The 21,429-nt window shown below is 40.6% G+C and overlaps 1 protein-coding gene across 9 annotated transcripts in view; it reads right to left on the bottom strand.

Annotated features, from left to right (window-relative positions):
* Positions 1–530: 530 nt before the first annotated feature.
* lpp (LIM domain containing preferred translocation partner in lipoma) overlaps positions 531–21,429 on the bottom strand; it is a 140,588-nt gene continuing 119,689 nt past the window's right edge. For all 9 annotated transcript variants that reach the window (XM_061683396.1, XM_061683394.1, XM_061683397.1 and 6 more), the window contains 3 exons: positions 1,749–1,927; positions 1,363–1,483; positions 531–870 (listed from right to left, as the gene is read on the bottom strand). In XM_061683396.1, the coding sequence (XP_061539380.1) occupies positions 742–870; positions 1,363–1,483; positions 1,749–1,927 (429 nt within the window). In that variant the 3' untranslated portion in view covers positions 531–741. The remainder of the gene's footprint in view (positions 871–1,362; positions 1,484–1,748; positions 1,928–21,429) is intronic.

Here is a 21,429-nt window from a genome sequence, read left to right as displayed (position 1 = left end):
GGAGTCAAACTACATCTTCCTCCCAGTTAGTTGTCTTTATGCTAAGGTAGTCTAACTGTAGCTTTGAACATATATCTAAGGTACATTTCTGATTAGCCGAGGTTGAGCATACAGCGCTAACTTGGGAGTCACTACGAGCACTTTATCCCAGTTAAGTTGTTTTGATGCTAAAATAGAATAATGATAGCTTCAAATGAAAATACCCACAGCTAGTCACGGATGAACCATTTTAGCATAAAGCGATAAAGACTAGAAAGATTATTCCAGCAAAATGCTTCCATATTAAGATGGCATCACACAGCTGGCGGAACACCTCCTGACCTTTCTTTATGCTTAGCTAGGTTTACTGTAGCTTCTATCATGATCTTGGGTTGTCATACACCTGGGAGTCCCAGGTTTATCAGAGTTAGCTGTCTTCATGCTAAGCTAGGCTAACTGTTACTAGGGTAACACGCTCTCAGGTATATTTAGTGTAATATTATAATTTGAGTTTCTAGTGAGAAAATATTCACAGCTAATGACTGGGTAGCTAGCTTGGTGAGCAAAATTAAATTTATTTCACAGTCAGCAATCTTCATGCAAAGCTAGGCTAACCATAATATCCTGTGATGCTAATCGTACAACAACATGGTTAGTATAAATGTTTATCGAAGCGCGCAAGGAAAAGCGTCTGTGCGACCGAGTCGGAAGGAAGAAGAGCTAAGCAAGCACGAAAAGAGCGTGTAATGATTGGTCGCTTGTTCAGAGGTCAGTGGTGGCCTTGGCGGAGAGCGCCTGGATGCGTCCCGTGTTACAGTTCTTGCACAGGACGTGTCCATCCAGAGGGTAGCAGCCCTGGTTGTCACCCTCAGACAGCAGACAGCCGCAGTCCTTCACACAAAACACACAACCATAACGTTAGCATGTACCTGAGCGTGCTTTAGCCTAGCGACAGTTAGCTTATTTCAGCACAAAGACAGCTAACTGCAACAAAGTGGGACTGTAAGTGTACGATAACCCAAGCTCATGATAGAAGCTACAGTTATCCTAGCTTGGCATACAGCTAGGCTAATTGTAGCATCTGAGATACATCTCTGACTTTCAAAGGTACATTTCTGTTAAGCCGAAGTTATCATACAGCAAGTAAGTGTTATGAATCTGCTAGCTTGTTGCAAACTGTGTAGTCAAAAGATAACTTTCTCGCCGTTACCAGTCTTTATGCTAGGCTAGGCTAACTGGTCTGACATGTTCTAGGCTACATTTGGATGTAATTCTCTAATTTGAGTTTCCAATAAGAACATTCTGCAGCTTTTTCCTGATTAGCCTAGCTTATCATGGAGGTCTACTGATGTGAATGAGTATGATGTACTGTACTGTCCGTACCTCACAGCGGTAACAGTGGACGTGGAAGTCTCTGTCCAGAGCCACGATACGAACCGTCTCCTCCTGACCGGGAGCGGGCATGATGGGTTCAGAACACACGCAGCAGCGCGGCGCAAACTTTCTGTTGCGCAACAACACAAACATCATTAGTATCATATCACTACTACTACTAGTCGTACGACAACTGAAAAACAGAACTGTAGTCAATTTGCAAAGCAAACACAATCTGCCATAGAAATTATGTGTCAAAGACGAGCCCTACTACCATTAGTTCTATTACTACTACTACTACTACTATTAGTTCTACTAATGAGTTCTTCTTCTACAATCATTAGTTCCACTAGTGCTTGTACTGTTGGGATACGTTTTGTGAGTGCCGTCCTCACTTGTGGAAGTCGTGTATGCAGTGGATGTGGTTGGAGGCGTCGACGGTGAAGGGCACGCCGTCCAGACTGCGTTTGCAGACCACGCAGGTGAAGCAGTGAGGGTGGTAGGCCTTGCCCGTGGCCCTCAAGATGCGCTCCATGATGGGCTTGCTGCACATGCTGCACGTCTCCAGCGTGTTCTGCAAACACACATCAACACACGCACACGTTTTTCTTTGGCGTCAAAAAACGCTTTTCCATAAAGAAGGAGCGGCATCGATAAGAGAAGACCATACACAGGAAGGGTGCCAGCATTTCATAATAAAAGTGACTTTTTCAGTACATTTTTTTTTTAAAACATTGCATCTGAGACCCAAGTGGGTGGGGTGCCAGCATTTAAAAATAAAATATCAATAATAAAAATCCAACAGCCAACATTTATTTTGAAAGGCAAGCATCTTGACTAGAAGTTAGTAGTCTGCATTACTAAATCGTGATTTTCAAAATAAAAGTCACTTTTTAAAATGGATTTTTCACGTGCTGTGCAAGACCAAAAAGTGGACCGTGTGCTCCTTTCATTTTTTTCCCAATTGATTTTTGACTCACTGTCGGCGACCCACCAACAGCAGTGGGCTGGCAGCCTTTCAAATTATAATTATTTCCAAAATGACGGTCACTTTTTCTAAATAGGCTGCTTTTTGGGCTTGTGTGTTGTCACATTGCCTACCGTTGCCCTCACAGCCACACTGGAATGCCAGAGTGGTGGTAAATATTTCCACTTTGTGATGACTGCAGGCTTTCTGCTGCCAGGACACTTGGGCAGGTGGCCCATGGTGGAAGCGGGGGTGGGGGGAATCTGAGGGGCTTTGCTTCTGTCGCTTCAGTGGCATCTCCTCCTTTTGTTATCCCCTTACAGTCAACCCTGGTTATTCGTGGGGGTTAAGGACCAAGACCCACCACAAATTGTAAACATTTGTGAATAATAGATGCCTCTACGGATGGTTTAAGCACTAGCTATATCCATAACTTTGCCTAAATAAAGTCCGCTAGCTTAACGGTAACACACAATGCAAACGCCACAGACAGACTAACAACTGGCCTCGATGTTGTGACAGCTATAAACCTTTAAAAAACAGATGTTTGAACACAATTCAGCAACACATGCAGACAGAGTATATAACAATACTCACGGGCATACAGTAAGTATATTCTTTACCCTGTGCGAAAAACAACAAATACTACTGCAGCTTACTGAGTTGAATTGTGACCGTCTTGGTGAATGCATTATGTATGTACTATACTGCCCAATAGTGGCCAAGGTACACACACAAGGCCCATTGAAAGCATGAAATCATGATGCAAAAAGTTTAATTCTTTACATTCTATTCATTTATGTTATTAATGTATGTTTTTATCCAGTACAATATTGTAGAGTGCTATTTTTCTTATTAGACACAAAGATTTTTTGGGGGGTTGGTGTTTTTTGGGGAGTTGGAAAGGATTAATGGCCTTTCAAAGGGAAAAGATGATTTGAGATGGAAGTGTTTTGAGTTACAACCATGGTCACGGAACAAATTATACACAAAGGTCAAGGTACCATTGTACAGGTATACACTTCTGCGCATTTCCTGGATCTGCCCTCCGCCACGGCTGTTTTGCGCGGTCGGCTGGGCTAAAACGCTTCATGTGGCTCCGAATCCCGCCAGCCCCCATCCCGCCGCCTCAATGTTTCCAAACACAGTCGTGGGTGTGCGGCCAACACGGCACAGAGTCACGCGCCGCGGGGCCCCCGAGTGCCGGGCCGATGCAAATGGCGCGGAGCGGTTGTCGGCGCGTGTGCCGACATTCCGCGTCTGCGTGCGAATGAGCGCCCTAGTGTCGCCCACACACGGGCCGAGGCTAGCGTGTCAGGTCACATGGTGTCACACCTGGACTCTTTACCGAGGTCACCGTCACTTCTGAAGACAGGACATTTGTTTTACCTTGAATATGTTATAGACAGCCGGCACGGTGACCGACTGGTTAGTACATCTGCCTCACAATTCTGGGGTTCAAATCTCGGCCCCACCTGTGTGGAGTTTGCATGTTCTCCCCGTGCCTGGGTGGGTTTTCTCGGGGCACTGGGGTTTCCTCCCGCATCCCAAAAACGTGTGTGGTAGGTTGATAGGAGACTCTAAATTGCCCTTAGGTGTAAATGTGTGCGTGAATGGTTGTTTGATTCTATGTGCCCTGTGATTGGCCGGCGACCGGTTCAGGGTGGACCCCGCCTCCCGCCCGAAGATAGCTGGGATAGGCTCCAGTAGCCCGCGACCCTAGTGAGGAGAAGCGGTAAAGAAAATGGATGAATGGCTGTTATAGACATCCATGCCAAAACAACACGGTACAAAAAAGACAAATTAAAATATTTTGCCAAATCCCTAAGCGTAATTAAAAATTCCTCCAGAAGTCAGCTGGGATAGGTTGTGGCACACCCGTGACCCAAGTGAGGATAAGCGGTTCAGAGAATGGATGGATGTATTATACTGCCCCCAGGTGGCCAAGGCACCGGAAGGAGCAGCACAATGTCCATTGAATTGAAGCAAAAAACAAAAGTGACAAACGGTTTAATTGTTTTTAATTGTTAAATTGTTATTACCGTATGATTTTATAAAGCATAATATTACAGAGTGATATTTTCCCTCATTAAAATACACATTACAAAAAATGTCTTTGTATTTTTTTTTTTGGAGAAGGCTGGAACAGATTAATGGCATTTCCATTGATTTCAATGGGGAAAAGATGATTGGAGATCAGAGTATTCAGAGTGGCCAGGGTGCAAATTAAACTGATATCTCAAGGCACCACTGTGATGTTTTTATTTAGCTAAAATTCATATTTTATAAGTGGAAAAAAAACATGTATTTCATTGCTTAATAAAGATTTTAATTTTACACTTGCCAATCGTATACCTGCCAGCCGGAGGCTATTTTTAGAGTCAAACTGGGCCGGCTGGTCACGCCATCTTTGGGCCTGGGTGGTCCGCTGGATGTGAGACTTTCATGTTTTCGACTGGCGGCGTTGTGGTCGCGTCGCTTGCATGTGCGCGCTCCTCGGAGAGGCTTGAGGAAATCATGAAAAGCGAGACGCTCGTGGAAATCAACACGACTCCCGGGGCGGCGTTTGTGTGTAAACAATGTCCACGCCGCAGTCTCGCCGCGTGCCGGCTGGAAATGGATAAAAAAGCTTTTTAATGAGCTGGATGCTGCGAGCCCGCCAGCTTTATTTACCTCGCAGGCACCAAAGCAGCTCGATGGAGTGGGGGGGATAAAATACATCTGCAACGTGACAACGGTACTTGATCCGCATCCTTCCCTGCCTCTTCGCTCGCTTCTTGTGGGAATACCTTGCCCTTGTTTAACTTAACTGGAGCATGTGATTTCAATTCCTGCGGCCCGTCGTAATGAGTACAGTACTCGCAAGACCTAAAAAAATAAACTGACGCTAATACTCCGACCTCCACTCCCCCCCGATGACGTTGTGATACTTTTGACGGATGAGAAGTGCTTTGAAGCGGCGGTCCCCATACGTCTTTGCGCCAAAGAGTTTACAAACAAATAAAGCCGGTGTCATCTCGGGGTAATTTTTTTCTTCTTTCTTTGTGCTTGCTCAATAAATCCGTACGTTACCTCATTCACAGCATTTTGTATCTGATCTTTCAAGACCCACAGAATATCGCCTTCTATGACAATATAAGCCTACCAAAAGAAAGAGTAGACGCTCTTCTTTCACCTGAAAAAAAAATCTAAATCTTTCTAGCTTTTTCTGTTCTTTAGTCATCAGCAGTAGAACATAGGTTGGTTTCACCCAAAACACCGGTTTCTGACGAACAAGCAGAGAAACCGAGCTTTTTTTGTAAAAAAAAACAACACAAAACAAAACAAAACAAAAAAACACGTCGAAGCAGAACAGTGACTTGGATGCAAATATTTTTTTTGCTTTTGTGACACCTCAAAATACAAGTTGGCGAAAGGGCATTTGATGTCCAAATAATCATCTATTTACAGATCTACAACTAAGAAACCGCATAGCTCGTGTTTTTTTGTTTTGTTTGTTTTTTTACATGGCGTTCACCATTCACTCCACAAACTGCATCTTTTCTCATAATGGCAAGACACGCTTTCTACTACCCACCATGACAAATACTAGGGCATAGCATGTCAAAATAAGAATTATTATTATTATTATTATTTTTTAAATTATCTGCATCCGCTGTAGTTCACTGAAATATTGGGAGCCCAACCATTCAGCCCACAATTAAAAAAAGATTACATCCATAGATGATGATTTTTATCATAAAAGTCCCAACGCTAACTTGATTTTGAAAGGCAAGTACCAAAAAAATAAACATTGCTAGTGCCACAAATTCAAAAGCCTGACAGTGTTGGGACTTTTATCTGCAAATGCTGGCACAGGTAATACTTACTTTTATGGTACTTGCCTTTCAAAATGAATCAACTTTCTAAATAAAACTCCCAACACCATCAACTTCAGAGAATAATTTTCACTGGCAAAAGTGAGTTTCGGAAAAGCGTGATGTTTCAAAGCTGATGGTCTTGGCGCTTTCATTTTGAAATGGTGGCGCAGGAAATACCGTGAATTTCAAAATAAAACTTCCAAAATATTTTGCCTTTGCTGTCCTCAACCCACTCCCATCGGGGTTCCCTTTTCAGCCCGCGGGCCACCTGTTGCGAGCCCTTCCCTTTGATGTTGAGGCCTGGGATGGCATCTGGTGCGGGGGTCCGTATGCCCTCCTCCACTAGAGGGCACCATACGTGCACTGGTGCATGGCACTGATGTATTGAAGCATACTGACTGACTGTATGTGTTTCCTCTCTCACATGCGTTTGCCCACAAGGCTAAACAAACGTCTCGGCAGGAAAGTGAATGTAGGTCACACAGGCACAGACGCACACTTTAAGTCAATTGTATGTAGAACCACCCCCCCCGCCCCCCCAACACATGCACGCGTGCACACACAGACAGACAGACACTTCCTGCAAAGCCCGTAGTGGCCGCTAAGACTCTGTCCGGATGCTAAACGACGTCTGACAGCTTTTGGCCGACACGAGGAGGCGTGTTGGCAAAGCAAAGCTTGTAGCGGGGAGTGAAAGAGAGAAAAAGGAAAACAAACAAAAAAAGGATCTAACCGTGTTCTGGTGACACTCAGGCCCGACTAGGCCACACTCGCTTCGAGTCAACTTGGAAGTTTCACAATGGTGTGGGGACCGTTATTTACACAAGGCTGTACAGGTAACTAGTTGGGTAGGTGCTGCTGTTTTGGTCAGCAACAGCATGCATATATTTTTAATTCATTCTCACAAATGTTTTTTTATATGGATCATTTTTTTTAAAATTAACTGTTCCAATTTCTTTCAATCTTTTTTACATTTTTAGTTTTTCAATTTATTCTAGGCAGCACCATGGACAACTGGTTATCATATCTGCCTCACAGTTCTGAGGACCTGGGTTCAAATCCGGGCTCATCTGTGTGGAGTTTGCATGTTCTCCCCGAGCCTGCTTGGGTTTTCTCCAGGTACTCCGGTTTCCTCCCACTCCCAAAAACATGCATGGTAGATTAATTGAAGACTCTAAATTGCCCGTAGGTGTGAATGTGAGTGCGAATTGTTGCTTGTTTCTATGTGCCCTGTGATTGGGTGGCGACCGGTTCATGGTGTACCCCGCCTCCCGCCCGTAGATAGATGGGATAGGCTCCAGCACTCCCGCGACCCGTGTGAGGATAAGCGGCTCAGAAAATGGATGGATGGATGCATAATTTGTGGTCTAATAATAGCGGAATCGTACGTTCGTTTCCGACTCACTATACAGCGGTGCCTTGAGATACGAGTTTAAATTGTACTGTGACTATGCTTGAAACTTGTATCTCAAATCATCTTTCCCCATTGAAATGAATGGAAACACTATTAATCTGTTCCAGCCACCACCCCCAACCATTTTTTTTGCCACTTTTTCTTTATTTCAAATGGACATTGAGCTGCTCCTTCTGGGGTGTGTGTTGGCCACCAGGGGGCGGTATAATATGGTCATACAGACACAAAAGAAGAAGCGTTTTACAACGTATCAGTAAGATGCAGTAATATTAGTTGTTTTTTTGGAGAGGATAAAGATTATACAGTATGCCTATGAGTACTGTCTACATGTGTACTTGCACCAGTTGTGTTTATTTATCCTTTGCCACATAAATGCTATTTGTTAGCCTGCCTAGGGCATTTTGCATTGTGTGTAAGCATTAAGCTGACAGTGATGCGGTTGCTTAAAATCCAAAATGTGATTCTGTTTTGTTTAGTTTGACAGTAAATCTCAACTGGGATTGGCAATAAAAAGCTTGAAGTCTGTTTTGAAGAATCGTTCGCCGACTGCCACTTGTTTTGAAACGATTTAACTGCCACCAAAAATCGGAGTGACTGCTTGTATTTAGAAAAGCTTGTAACTGTCGTGGTGGGAAACAAAATTACACCACGAGGCACCATTTTACAATGCGGCTAGAAATAATATGAGTAAATCAAATGCTTTTCTAGACACTTAAAAACGAGGAAGTGGTAAAGAAAGGCCCAAATCTGTGGCCGTTTCCAAGGTCACTGGGCTCATTTCCATCCCGCTTCATGTTTCACTTGCTCACTCCATTAGAAGAAGACTAAAAATAAATGCAGTTGGACATAATGACGACGTCTTAATGAGGCTGCCTAACATTGTTACCAAAATAAAACGCATTCAATGTTGCTCCGTGCGAGACGCTGCTGCACCCGCCCGCCAAATGTTTGGAATTATTGCTCGACTCCTATGTGATTCATACATCCCCGACATTCAAGCTCTCTCTCTTTCTTGTCCTCTTTTTCTTTTTTTTTTTTCCTCCCCTCACTGGCGCTGTGATGTTAAAACCGCTGGCGATTGCATAACGCGTTAAAACTTGCATCACCAATTTCCCGCAGTAAAATACTCAGATTCAAAACACGAGAAGAAGAACCCGGTGTTTGCTTTTTGACACACTTGTAATGCGGGGGAAAAAAGATCTTTGGTGTTACTGTAATGATTGACAGGTAAGAGCGTCCAATGCAGTGCCTGGAGTGTTGGCAGATCACAAGTTTGCTATTTATCTGACACTTTTCTTAATCAAATGATGCATCTTGAGAATGTGTAATCCTACTTCGCTGTGATTCATAAATCTTGACATTAAAATGATTTCAAGCAATTATTTAATCCATCAAAAACTATTAATTATTCTACTTTTAATCAAATTTGTTTAATTTTCTTATCTCTGTAGTATTGAACTTTAAGTTTTTGTTAACTGTAGATTAAATAACAAAATTTTGATGTTAAGATTCAATAAATTACATCAAATTATATAAATTGAATTAAAAAAAATCTAAAGGCTTTCAGCTTGTTGGGACAAATTCAACTTTTTTGTTACTTTAAATGATTTCAAATATATTTAATAAATTAAATCCAAGAATTGTTATTTTTTTAGGCCTGATCACTGAAATGTTACACTAAAGTATGTGTTTATTTTAGTTTTATTATTATATACCTTTTTTTTTTTTTAAAATACAAACTACAAAAAAGTAAAACGAAACACTAATTTACATTTAAAAAAGTGTACCGTATACATGTATTCACGTTTATTTTATTTAAATATGTATATATATATATTTAATTCCAGTTAAAAAAATAAAATAAAATGTAAAACTTTTTAGGCCTGATCACAGATTAAAATTGTACACAAAAGTAGGTGGCTTTATTTTTTATTAAGTTTATTATTATATGCATTGTTTAAAAAAAGAAAAAAAATGGAATTAAATTAAAAAAGTGTACTTCCTCATGAAATTTATGCAAAAGGATTTGACTTTATTTGAATTAAACATTCTATTATTTAAAATTAATTTTGATTAAAATTTCATAAAAATAAATTAAAAATACATTTCAATTTAAAAAAAATCATATTTAAATATAGATTTAGAATTAAAAAAAAAAAAACAGGCCTTACTTGTGAATTAAATCCTGGCATTCAAACTGCCTCACGTCTCCAAACTTTTTTTTTTCCCCCCCCCTTTCTGCTTTGACCAGTGGTGCTACTATAATGATTGACATGTGAAGGCGTCCAATGAGAGTGCTTAAAATGCTAGCCATGATTGAAGGCAGCCTACATCTGCTTATTCACTGTGATTCAAACATCCTGACATCTGCATCTCCAGTCCCCGAATGATGTGAAAACCGCTCACGATTGCATCACCGATTTCCCGCATATCATAACACAGCAGTGTTCCAAACCGGGGGAATAACTTCATCGCTCCGCTTTTGACACACATTTTACACCTAGTATATATTTTTTTCTTTCCCCGTCGTGTTTTCTGCGAGGTCGAATGGGGCTGACGGGAGGCAGGCTGCGCTTTGCACGCGATTTATGACCTGGCAGGATGAACTTGCCGCCGCTAAATTTACTGCCGAGCTGATTCAGTGCCGCGTCTGCTCGGTGCCTGGCGTTACTGCTGTGGGACCGGAGGAAAGACGGGACAAAATGCCGGATGGATGAGTCACCTCTGCAAAAAAAATAAATAAAAAATAAATAAAAAATAAAAAGGTGGGGGGGGGGGGGGGGGGGGGGGGGGGGGGCAGGGGGAAAGTGACTTAACGAAGCTTGACAAACGAGCCTCTTGTGCCATTTACAAGGAGGAAGTTGTAGGAGATGAAATGAAGAAGAGCGGACGATGATGACTCACAAAGAGAGGAGAGATGCTAGAGAGGCGAGACGAAAAAAGAAACGCGGTTCAACGAAAATAACATCAAAGGTTTCTTCGAACATGGCGGCAATGGCTCGGACATGCTAAAGTTAGCGTTATTAGCTCATTGAGCCACATGAGAGATGCTAGTGAGACCAGATGAAAAATGAAAAGTGGTTCAACGGAAAGAACAAACGTTTCTTGAAACACGGCGGCGGCCATGGATGGGACAAGCTAAACTTTGCGTTATTAACTTAAGCTCCAAAGACAATGACTGCCAAAGAAAGGAGATATGGTAGCCAGGCGAAAGAAACAAAACTAACCAAAATAACATCAAATGTTTCTTCAAACATGGCGGCGACAGATTGAACATGCGAAAATTAGCATAGTTAGCGCGACATGATGTAGCGCCAAAGACAATGACTCACAAAGAGACAAGCGATGCTAGCGAGACAAAAGAAAGAAAACATGGTGGCGACAGATTGGACATGCGACATTAGTGCAATTATCTTAGAGAGGCAGGATGCTAGACGAGACAAACAAATGAAATAAAAATCGTGAAAATAACATCAAACGTAGTGTGTCAGCCGAATATTTTTCTTCAGACATGGTGGAGACAGTTCTGACTTGCTAAATTTCAGCTTTTTTGGCTTATTTAGCGACACATGAAAATGAAGTTGACGACAATAACTCACAAAAAAAGGAGGAAATATGATAGGGGGAGGAAAAAAAAAGTCCAACCAAAATAACATCAAGGGCTTTGTCAAACATGGCGGAGATGGATCTAACCTGCTAAACTTAGCTCCAATGACGATGACTGACAAAGAGAGGAGAGATGCTAGCAAGACGAGACCACCTTTCTTTTTAATCGAATAAAAAAAATAAATACAAGGTGGGGACAGATCGAACAAACTGAACTTAACCTTATTAGCTAATATAGCTACACGAGTGACGGAAATCAAGAACAGCAATGACTCACAAAGAGAGGAGAGATATTAAAAAACATGGCAAGTATGGATCAGAGATGTGAAATTTCTTGTTAACAGCTTATTTATATCCAATGACAGACAAAGAAAGGAGAGATCCTCGTGAGACAAGACCCCCAACAGTGTAGATCGGTGGTGTGATGTTTAACACACTCACGTCTCCCGCCCTGATATGTTGAGAGCAATTGTCACTGTCTGTATGTATCCTGTACCGTGAGAGATAATGATACGATATACGCCGATAGTTTGTCCTGCCCCTGGCCCAAAAGTGTTGCTATTAGACTCCATTGTTTGGACAAGAGTTACAGGAGCTCCCTCATGTTTTTTGTCTAAGCACATTTCCTCGCCCGGGGGAAGCGAGCGGGAAGGAAAATATCGGCGACCCACTGCTGACCCGCCGCAATGTCACTCCGACTCATGACATCGGCCAACTACCGCCGGGCTCTTTGTCACTTTCTCTCGGCAAGCGCAGGAGGAGTTGTTGCCTAAAGTCCAGAGGGGTCACTTTCTGCCGCACGGCGGAATTTAAGGCGGAGAGGCAGTGCCGGGCCAGAGCGGGACCTCCGGCGGCACCACTGCCACCTTTTGTTCTGCCAGGGAGGCCTGAAGTGAGGCGCGTCACGTCGAAGGAAAGTCCAAGTCGGCGAGATGGGGTTCAATTTCAACTCCCGAGTGGGATTTAAGGCGGCAGTACCGGGCTACGATGTCCGAGCTGGAGTGAGATCACGGTATCCCTGACACCTTTTATTCTACGCAGCAAGGCTTGATGTGTGGCCTGTCACGTTAAACTAAACTCTGCATGGTCCAGACAGGTTTGTCAAAATGTGTCTGGTAAGTAGCTGCAGTGAGGTAGCGCAGAGTGCCAAGGTCAGGAAAAGCAATAAAAGATAAGGTGGGGGCTACTACACAGAGTTTCGTTGAATACGACCGGCCATACATCAAACCAGAATCAGGCCTCACTGCGCAGAATAAAAGGTGGCAGTGGTGATGCGATCTCGCTCTAGCTCGTACAACACGGCCCGGCACTGCCTCACACTCCTGAAGCGCGGCCGGTCACGTGAAGCTAAACTCAGTGTAGTTTGGCTAAACTCGCGGCTCCAGGAACGGGATGGCATCGGGCCAGAGCTTCACAACGTCTTCCAGACCTCAGCGTGCAAAGTGCCGTGTTCAGGAGAAAAGTGTAAAAAAGAACGTTTGGGAGAGACTGGTCTGGCCCGTGACGGTGAAACCGATTCCACTGCTGCCACCTGAACCAAACTTGGTCTCCTCGAGCCGGTGTTGTCAAAAGTTGTCGAGTAAACCGAGTGAGAATCTGTGACGAAGTAGTGCCAAGGTCAGGAAAAGTGTAAAAAAAAAAAAAAAAAAAGAAATGGTGCCGGGCCAGACCCTCCACCATTCTGTTTCTGGGCCCGCCAGTTGTCCAGACCATACAGGAGGCTCACTTTCTACTGCCAAGCGGCATTTTTGGTGCAGAGCCAGGGCCACATTGTTTGGGTCAGAGCGTGATCGCAGCACTGCGTTCAGCGCCTTTTGTCCTCCAAAATCTTTTGCTGTCAGCACTCTGAAATCACTCTGCCAGCCCCTTCTCCTAAAGGGGGTGCGCCGTCTGACGTCACAGTGAGGAAGTGAACATTTTTCAATGCGAGGCGACGTGCTGCGATCGCAAATGCCCACCTCGCAACACCGCATTCCGTCGTCGCAGCACATACACAATGTATGGGTTCGGCGACTTTGCTAAGTTCAGTGTGAAAGGGGCTTTAAGGCAGAGAAGCAGGCCGGACCAGATTGGAGTGGTGGTACTGCTGCCACCTTTTATTCTACGCAGGAAGGCCTGCTAGGTGGTCTGTCACAAGTCTGCGAGACGCGGTTCAATTTCTGCTCCTGAACGGAATTTAAGGCAGCGCTCCTGCCGGATCCGAGCCTCTGTGTCGCCCGTCACATTGAACGAAATGCGGCGTTGTTGAGACGCAGTTCACGTTCTGCTGCCGAGTGACATTTAAGACGGAGAGGCAGTGCCGGGCCACGGTCTCCTTTGACAGTGTGACAGTGGCACCGCCGACACCTTGATCCAGGTCTGATGCGCGGGCCTTCACCGTAAACTTAACTCTTTCTGGCCGAGTTCAGGTGGTCAAAACTTGGTCAGGTCCACTGAGTGGAAACTTCAGCTTAGCCGACACCCAAATGAACATTCCTTCAAGGAGCGTCACAAACATTTGGACCGAGGATGTCACAAACACTCCCTCGGAATATACGGTTTCGAGGTCACCGAGGCTGAAAGCGAGCTCCCCATTAAGAGGATCACTCTCCATCCGGGTGACGCGCTCACACCTCAAGTCAATTGGCAGAGAAGACGCCATCTTAGCGATTTGTTTGTGTAGCTGAGAGGTGCGGAGCCAAAAGGATGCCTGGGGTAGGCGTCAAAGCTTGTCGGATCGGGATACTGTGATGATATTCGCCTGACACGCTAGCGTACCTCGACAGCCGGAGCCCAGGCAAAACATGACTTGACTGGACAATGCTGTATGATTTTTATGTCATGTTGCATATATTGGGACTGCTCTCTTCCAATACGTTAGCATTCCGACTATTAGCATGTCAGCATTTGAGCCATTTTCTTTCAAAATGCACTTGATCACATGACACAATATAAAAATCCTTATCGCTCTGCCTCAGTGTTTTCGCCCATCAGGTTACGATATTGCTCCTCATATCTCTATTCATTTGCTTTTGTCATAAATGTGTTGACTTGTTAAGAGATGTTATGAATGGCCTGTACATCTTTGAGTGTCCAAAGGATATACGTGTGATTGTGTAAAAATATAAAAGGGTATCGACAGCGGGTCTTCCGTGTTCCGGTACAATGCTAACCTCTCGGAATGGCAAACGAGACTACGAGGATCATAGCGGCGTCTTGTTGTCAGCGATGTGACTTTAATTTGAGCTGACTTCTTCCCGCCCACACACCTGTCACCACTCCCTGTGACGGATATGCGGGTCGTCACATGCAGACGCGGCGGTGCGTTCAGGGCCCTCTTACGGAGACTGTAAACTGTATACCCCCCCCCCCCCCCCTCCCACACACACCTCACAAAGAGCGTTGTGTTGAGTCATCAAATATTCACGTGTGCGCGTGTTTGGTAATTAACTTCTGTATTTTCCACACGTGATTAAATCTGTGTTAATTCCTCAAAGGAGCCCAGCAATTAGACAGCCACGCCACGTGCGATCCCATTCATGCCGGCGCGTCGCCACACTTGCCAAGCCAATTAGCGTGTTTGTGTGGCTGTTAACGCTACATGCTAATTTCGGACCCATTCGCCATTGACGATATTCGCGCGATATTTTGACATCAGAATACAACGATGGGGTGAAATTTGCCATTAAATTAGATAATCCGCCGATTTACAAAATTGCATTAAAACACGGATTTGTTTTTAGTCTTACTAGCCCCTTATTTGTTCTTATTTCACTTTTATAAATATTTTCTAGATTTTTAGATGTGGTTTTTATTTTAACTCGTATAAATATTTTTACATTTTAAATGATTTTTTAAAAACTTTATTCCTATTATTTTTCTAATTTTAGTTGTATGTTGTTTATTTGTACGCATTTTAAATGTTTTCTTATTTGTACTTGTGTAAATATTTATATTTGGAATATTTACATTTGTTTTTAACATTTTCTTATTTTTACTATTAAATATTTTTCACTTGTATAAATAGTTTTAGGTATTTTACTTGTATAGTGTGTGTTTATATTGTACTTTCATTTTTGTGGTTTTATATTTATAAAAGTATTTGTAATTGTTAAACTTGCATAATTTTATATTTTTTATATTTTGCATTTCCTAACTATTTTTAGATTTGTGACTACATATATTGATATGTTTTATTTATTTCTATTTTTTTATTTTTACTTGTGTATATTTTTAATTTCTACTTGTTTTATTTTTACTGACATATATTTTTACATCATTTCTGATGCACATTTTTACATATTAAACGCATTAATAGTCACATAGCTTTAAATTATGTTTTTAAACTTATTTGAAAAATAATTTGTATTTTTTCAAACATTTTTTATTATTTTTCTATTTTCATTTGCATAAATGTTTTTAATTGTATACATTTTTGTAATATTTCTTATTTGACCTTTGGAAGACTTTAATTTTTTTTTTATATAAACGGCACCAAAATAGATTGAGGGAGCGGTCGAATGCAATTTCCCAACTTTGGGGGTAGTAAGAGGTGGGACACCACCAGTGTGCAAGGGTATTAAAAGCAAGAATGGATATTTGACGGCTATGTTAAAAAAAAAAGATGAAAAAGAGGATTTCTTTTTTTGGGGGGCGGGGGGGCTAAAAGTGTGACAGTACGGGATAAAAGGTCTCACCGTTGAATAATGGTGGCATCAAGTTTAAACGGTGTTAATCTGCGGGATTGGGGCTAATGCGGATTGCGCCTCCATTTGAGGAGCGCGACGCGAGCTCGCAAAGGCCTTTAAGCAGCTCAATGTGTTGTCACTAGTTGATTAAGTGCACTACAACAAGATGACAGGATTACCATTACACACACACACACAACTACACTGCGCACGCACGTCCACGGTCATTTGTCACGTATATACTACATAATAATGTTCTCCTACACTTGTAATAGTGTCATTTTCTTAGAAATGCTGAAAAATATGAACGCAACACTTTGCTTTTGCTCCCATTTTTCATGAGCTGAACTCAAAGATTGAAGACTTCGACGTGCACAAAAGGTTTTTTTTCCTCACAAATATGTATCAGTCTGCGTTAGTGAGCAGTCCTCCTTTTGACGAGATAATCCTTCCACCTCACAAGTGTGGCATATCAAGATGCTGATGAGACGGCATGATTATTGCACAGGTGTGTCTTAGGCTGCCCACAATAAAAGGCAATTTTAAAATGTAAAACAAATTGTATATATCCAGTCAAGCATGGTGGTAGACAACGGCGATATCGTCTGGATTTGCCTTGTGAATTTGAGCACCAATTCGGCTAAAATTATCTTGACATTTTTCCCTCAAGAAATGTTACCTACCCCCCCCCCCCCCCCCCCCCAAAAAAATGATTTTCAGCATAATTTTTTAATTTACATTTATTTTTATTTTTTAATCTGTCACCTGGATTGTCAAGCACTCACTCAATCAGATAAAAATATTTTACATTTTTCCCCCATGAAAAAAAACAAGGTTAAATATAAGTATTTTCAGTAATTAATGTTATTTTTAATGTTTCAATTTTCCATGTATTTGTTTTTATGTATCATCTGGATTGCCTCGTGCATTTGAGCAGTTGTTCGGATAAAAATATGTTTACATTCCCCCCCATTAAATGTGATTTAAAAAACATTTAAATACAAGTATTTTCAGGATTAAATATATTTATTTTGTACATTTGAATTTGTTTTATTTTGCTTTTTTTATGTATCGTCTGGATTCCCTCGTGCATTCAAGCACTCATTCAAATAGAAATATTTGCACTCATGAAATGGGACTTTTTTTCCCAAAAATAAGAAGGTTCAATGTGCATTTTTTTTTTTTTTTTAAAGTATGGTGTGGATTGGCTTGTGCGTTCAAGCACTCATTCGGATAATAAGCACAACGAGAGCAAGTATTGCCAAACCACAGTGTGAGTGCTTTCCAGGGGGTGCGCCGGATTAAAAATGTAAGGGCACCCTACTATAATAATTACATATTCACATTCTTACCCCATGAAATGTGCTTGTTGTTTGTGTGTTGTTTCCACAAAATAAAAAGATAAAATGTGAGCATTTTATGTATGAAAGATTTGTGTCTTTTTTTTGTATGTTTGAATTTTTCATCTATTTTATTTTTTTAAATCCAGTCGTAGACGATCGCAATGTATCCATTTTGACGTCTTCGGGATTGGCTTGTGCATTCGAGCACTTATTCGGATAAAAAGCACGATGACAGCAGGGATTCCCAAACTGCGGCGGGGGGTGCAGGGGGTGCACCGGATTTCAAGTGTAATGGCGGTCTGGTATAGTAATAAAGGCATTTAAATCTTCAAGCGTGATTTCGTGTTTGAGGAAAAAAAGAATTCAAGATTTTTACCGGTTAGAAAATAAAGATTTTTCCAAGTACATATAGTTTTAGCAGTTTTTAACAAAACTTAGATTTAAAAAAATGACATTTATGTTGTTTTGTTGTGCATTGCATTTGTGAGAGGAAGGTTTCAGTTTGTATGATTTTAGATTTTTACCTGAGAAAATTCAATCCCCCCCCCCAGTATATCTTTCAGCATTTTTTAATATTAAAAAAATATTTTTATTAAAAAAATGCTAGTATTTTATACTTTTTTTCATAAACGTTTTCTAGTGTATATCAGACAAAAAAGTTGGTTTTATTTTCTACATTTTATTTTTGAAATTACATTCATTCCATTTTGATATCACTTATAACAAATATTTCTTTGCATTTTGCGGATTTAAACTTTATAGATATTATTATACTATTTTATGTCTAAAAGCATTTTCCAACTTATTTTACATTCTATTATTTATATTTTTATAATATTGTTTTTATTTGTACATATGTATTTTTTTTTTCAACATTTATAAATATTTTTTAAATGCTAAAAATCTCCACAGTAGCTATAGAGCTTAAACACTACAACTCCAAGGGAATCAATTCAAGTATGACGAAAGCACAACTTTTTAACACTTATCATTTAATACTGTATGCATTTTAAATCACGCACATAAAAACCATCCTCAAAATTTGTCTGTGTGTGTTGTGAGAGATTTTCATGTAAATAAATAAAATATTCCACCTTCATTTTGCAAATGAAAAGGAGACTGAATAGAAACTGAAGTGGGATTTTGCTGTAAAATTGTCGGTTATGAAAAGACGTGGAAGCTTATGAAATCCTACTTCAAACTTGTGTTAAAATGACCTCACTTGCAATTAACATAATGGCTGTGTTCCGAATCATGCACTCATTCACTTTTCTCTAATCACAAAAATGATTTTTAGTGGAGTTTTTCGTGAACCACAGAGTCCATTATATACAGTGGATATAAAAAGTCTACACACCCCTGTTTAAATTGCCAGGTTTGTGTGATATAATAAAAACAATTTAATCAGAGGCACTTTAAATGCTGGCAGGTGTGCGCCGACTTTGAATGTGATTGGTAGATTCGACACAGCCAGATCCTCAGGAAGAAGAGGGTGTGCACACTTGTGCATGTAGTTCATTACATAAAAATTGTAATGTAGTGATTAGGGAGGAGGGAACGAGTGAATAATTCCGAACGCAGTTACTGCAGTTGGAATCATTGGCTCATTCCCAAGCTCCATAATCACCACGGTGACATTTTCAGTCGGAAGAAACGACAATAAAAAGTAGCGCGAGGGTGAGCCTTCAGCCGTCATCCGCGTTTGATTGACAGGTCGAGGCAGCGACACGGCCGCCGTCATTTCTTTGCAATAAGCTCGCTTTTGTACGGTGTCAGATAATCGCCCTAATTACATTCAGGCCACTCGGTGTCCGTGACCTCCGGGATGCTCGTGAAAAAAAAAATCCTGGCAAAAAGAGGCGGAGGACAGATTAGGTTTTCTTTTCTTTAAATAGTATTTTTTATCTCTTCGCTACGCTTCTTTCAGTGTGACCTTGTTTCTCGGAGCACATTAAGACGTACGTACGCCTTCGTGGACATGCGTGGGGGGATGTGAAAGGGACAAATGTCTTTTCCGCAGACCGTCACGACCGTTGTTGCCGGCGGTAAATTGAGTGAACGTCCCGCGCGGTTCTGTTTTTTTTTTTTCTCAAATCCAAGCCAAATAGACCATATTCAAAACCGCAATGTTCTTTCTTTGTTCATAGCAAAAAACGTACATCTTTACAGAGAAAAGGTGGATTTTTTTTTGTTTTAGTTTTCAAGAAGAAACGTTTATTTTTTTGCAAGAATTCAAGTCAGACAACCTTGGCAAAATGTTTTCCCTCCCTCGGGAAAAAAGTATTTTTTAGACAAAGAAAAAAATAAAAAATAAATAGAATTTCATAAATATTACTATTTTGTAAATCTTTTTATTTTTCAAAACATTTTTCATATTTGGTTTATTGTTTCTACATTTTTACACAAAAGTTTATTTTACAGTTTGTACACATTTTTGCATTGTTATTTTCTATATTTTTATGCTTATTTGGATTTCATAAATATTTTTCAAACAGTAATATCTGTGTGCAATACACTGTAGTATTTGTGTAAATTTTTGTTTTATAAATATTATTATTGTTTTTCACAAATTGCTATTTCTGTTTGTGTTTTTAAAATTGTTTTTCAATTTTAAAATATATTTTGATATTTTAAATGAATGAATATTCTATATTATTTTTAATTTTACAAATATTTAAATGCATTCCCTATTTTTTAATATATTTGTTCTGTTTTATATTTTTTCATTATTTTAGTCATTTCCTTTCCATATTTCTATATATTTTTATTTTTTAGATGTTAATATTTTAAATATTTTGTTAATGTGCATGTAAATCTATTGTAGCAGTTTGTGTATTTTTATTTTACAAATATTTGGATTATTTGTCATATTGTTGTATATTAATAGATTGTTTTCCTACATTTGTTGTGGCTTCAGATGTTTTATTCACAAATATTTTAAGTTTACAATTATGTACATTTGTTTACATATTTTATTTAGATTTTTTCCTGCCACATTTATCAGTTTTAATGTTGCCAATAGTACATTTAGATTTCAAAATGTATATTTAAAAAAAGAATACAATAAAAAAAACACGTCGATCGCTGTACAGTCCAAAGGGCACCGACACAAAATTTTAGAGGCAGATCGCGGCCGTGTGAAAGCGAATCGCAGTTGCCGGGACCGCGTTGCAACTTGGTCCCAGGGCTGAAGAGGCTCGGATGGCGCGCCTGTCGGGATATTCCTCGACTGACTGACTGACTGACTCGGTCGGAGGCAAACCTTTCCTCTTCCTTCCTCACGGCGAAGCGACACTTCCGGAGCCCCCCGCGGGATGGAAATAAGAGGAGGAGGAACGACTTCCATTAAGGAATTCCGATTTTCCACGGCGCGCTTTTGATCCCGCGCCAGAAGAACATTTATGCTGATGAAATTCATAAATAAAGTTGTTCAATGATCCCGTTTGGAGCAGCTCCAGACGAGACGGGCACAATCGCGGTGAGTGCCTCGCAAACGGCAAGATTTAAGAGAGACGGCCGGGCGCCACCTCTCCCGCTTTCCTACATTTTGTACACATTCGACAGCTGCAACGGCGTCGCTGCGCGGTCACGCCTGAAACATAAAAGGATCAACTCATTGTGTTTTGCTTTTTCTTTGGCTTTTGTGAGACACACTCATTTTCATCCGTGATATCACTCAGGACCTCCAATCAGCGACCCCTAATTTTACTATTAGACCCAAACCCCTAATCCTACCTTAACTACTTTTGACACATATCAGCATCAGCCTTTGTTTGTTTATATATTTCAGGTGACTTTATAAGATGCTGCACTTTGTTTTTTATTTGAACCTATGCACTTTTTGTTTTTGTTTGAACCTAAAACAAAGATAAGTGAAAAGGTAACATTTCAGTGACATTAAAATTACATTTTGGAAAACTGGATTTACTGTAGAAAATTTGTTTTCTATTTATTTGTTTAAGGTTTCATTGGACTTTATAAAGAGATTTTGCTGAACTTGGGAGCTGTCTGCACTTTTTATTAAAATTTTAATACAATGTCCAAATCTAACATTAAAAAAAAAATTTTTTTTAACATGCTGCAAATTTGAAAAAAGCTGTTTAATAAACAGACAGTATGCTGAAAGCCATTTCAACAAAGTGTTGGAGTTTGGATTATTCAAAAGTTTGACACCAATATTTTCCTTTTTTACAGCAAATGAATATCGGCTCCAAAAATC

Source organism: Phycodurus eques, chromosome 8 (genome assembly GCF_024500275.1).
Source record: "Phycodurus eques isolate BA_2022a chromosome 8, UOR_Pequ_1.1, whole genome shotgun sequence".
Classification (NCBI taxonomy): Eukaryota; Metazoa; Chordata; class Actinopteri; order Syngnathiformes; family Syngnathidae; genus Phycodurus; species Phycodurus eques.
Note: the sequence above shows the minus strand (reverse complement) of the source record. Positions and strands in the feature narration are given on the sequence as shown.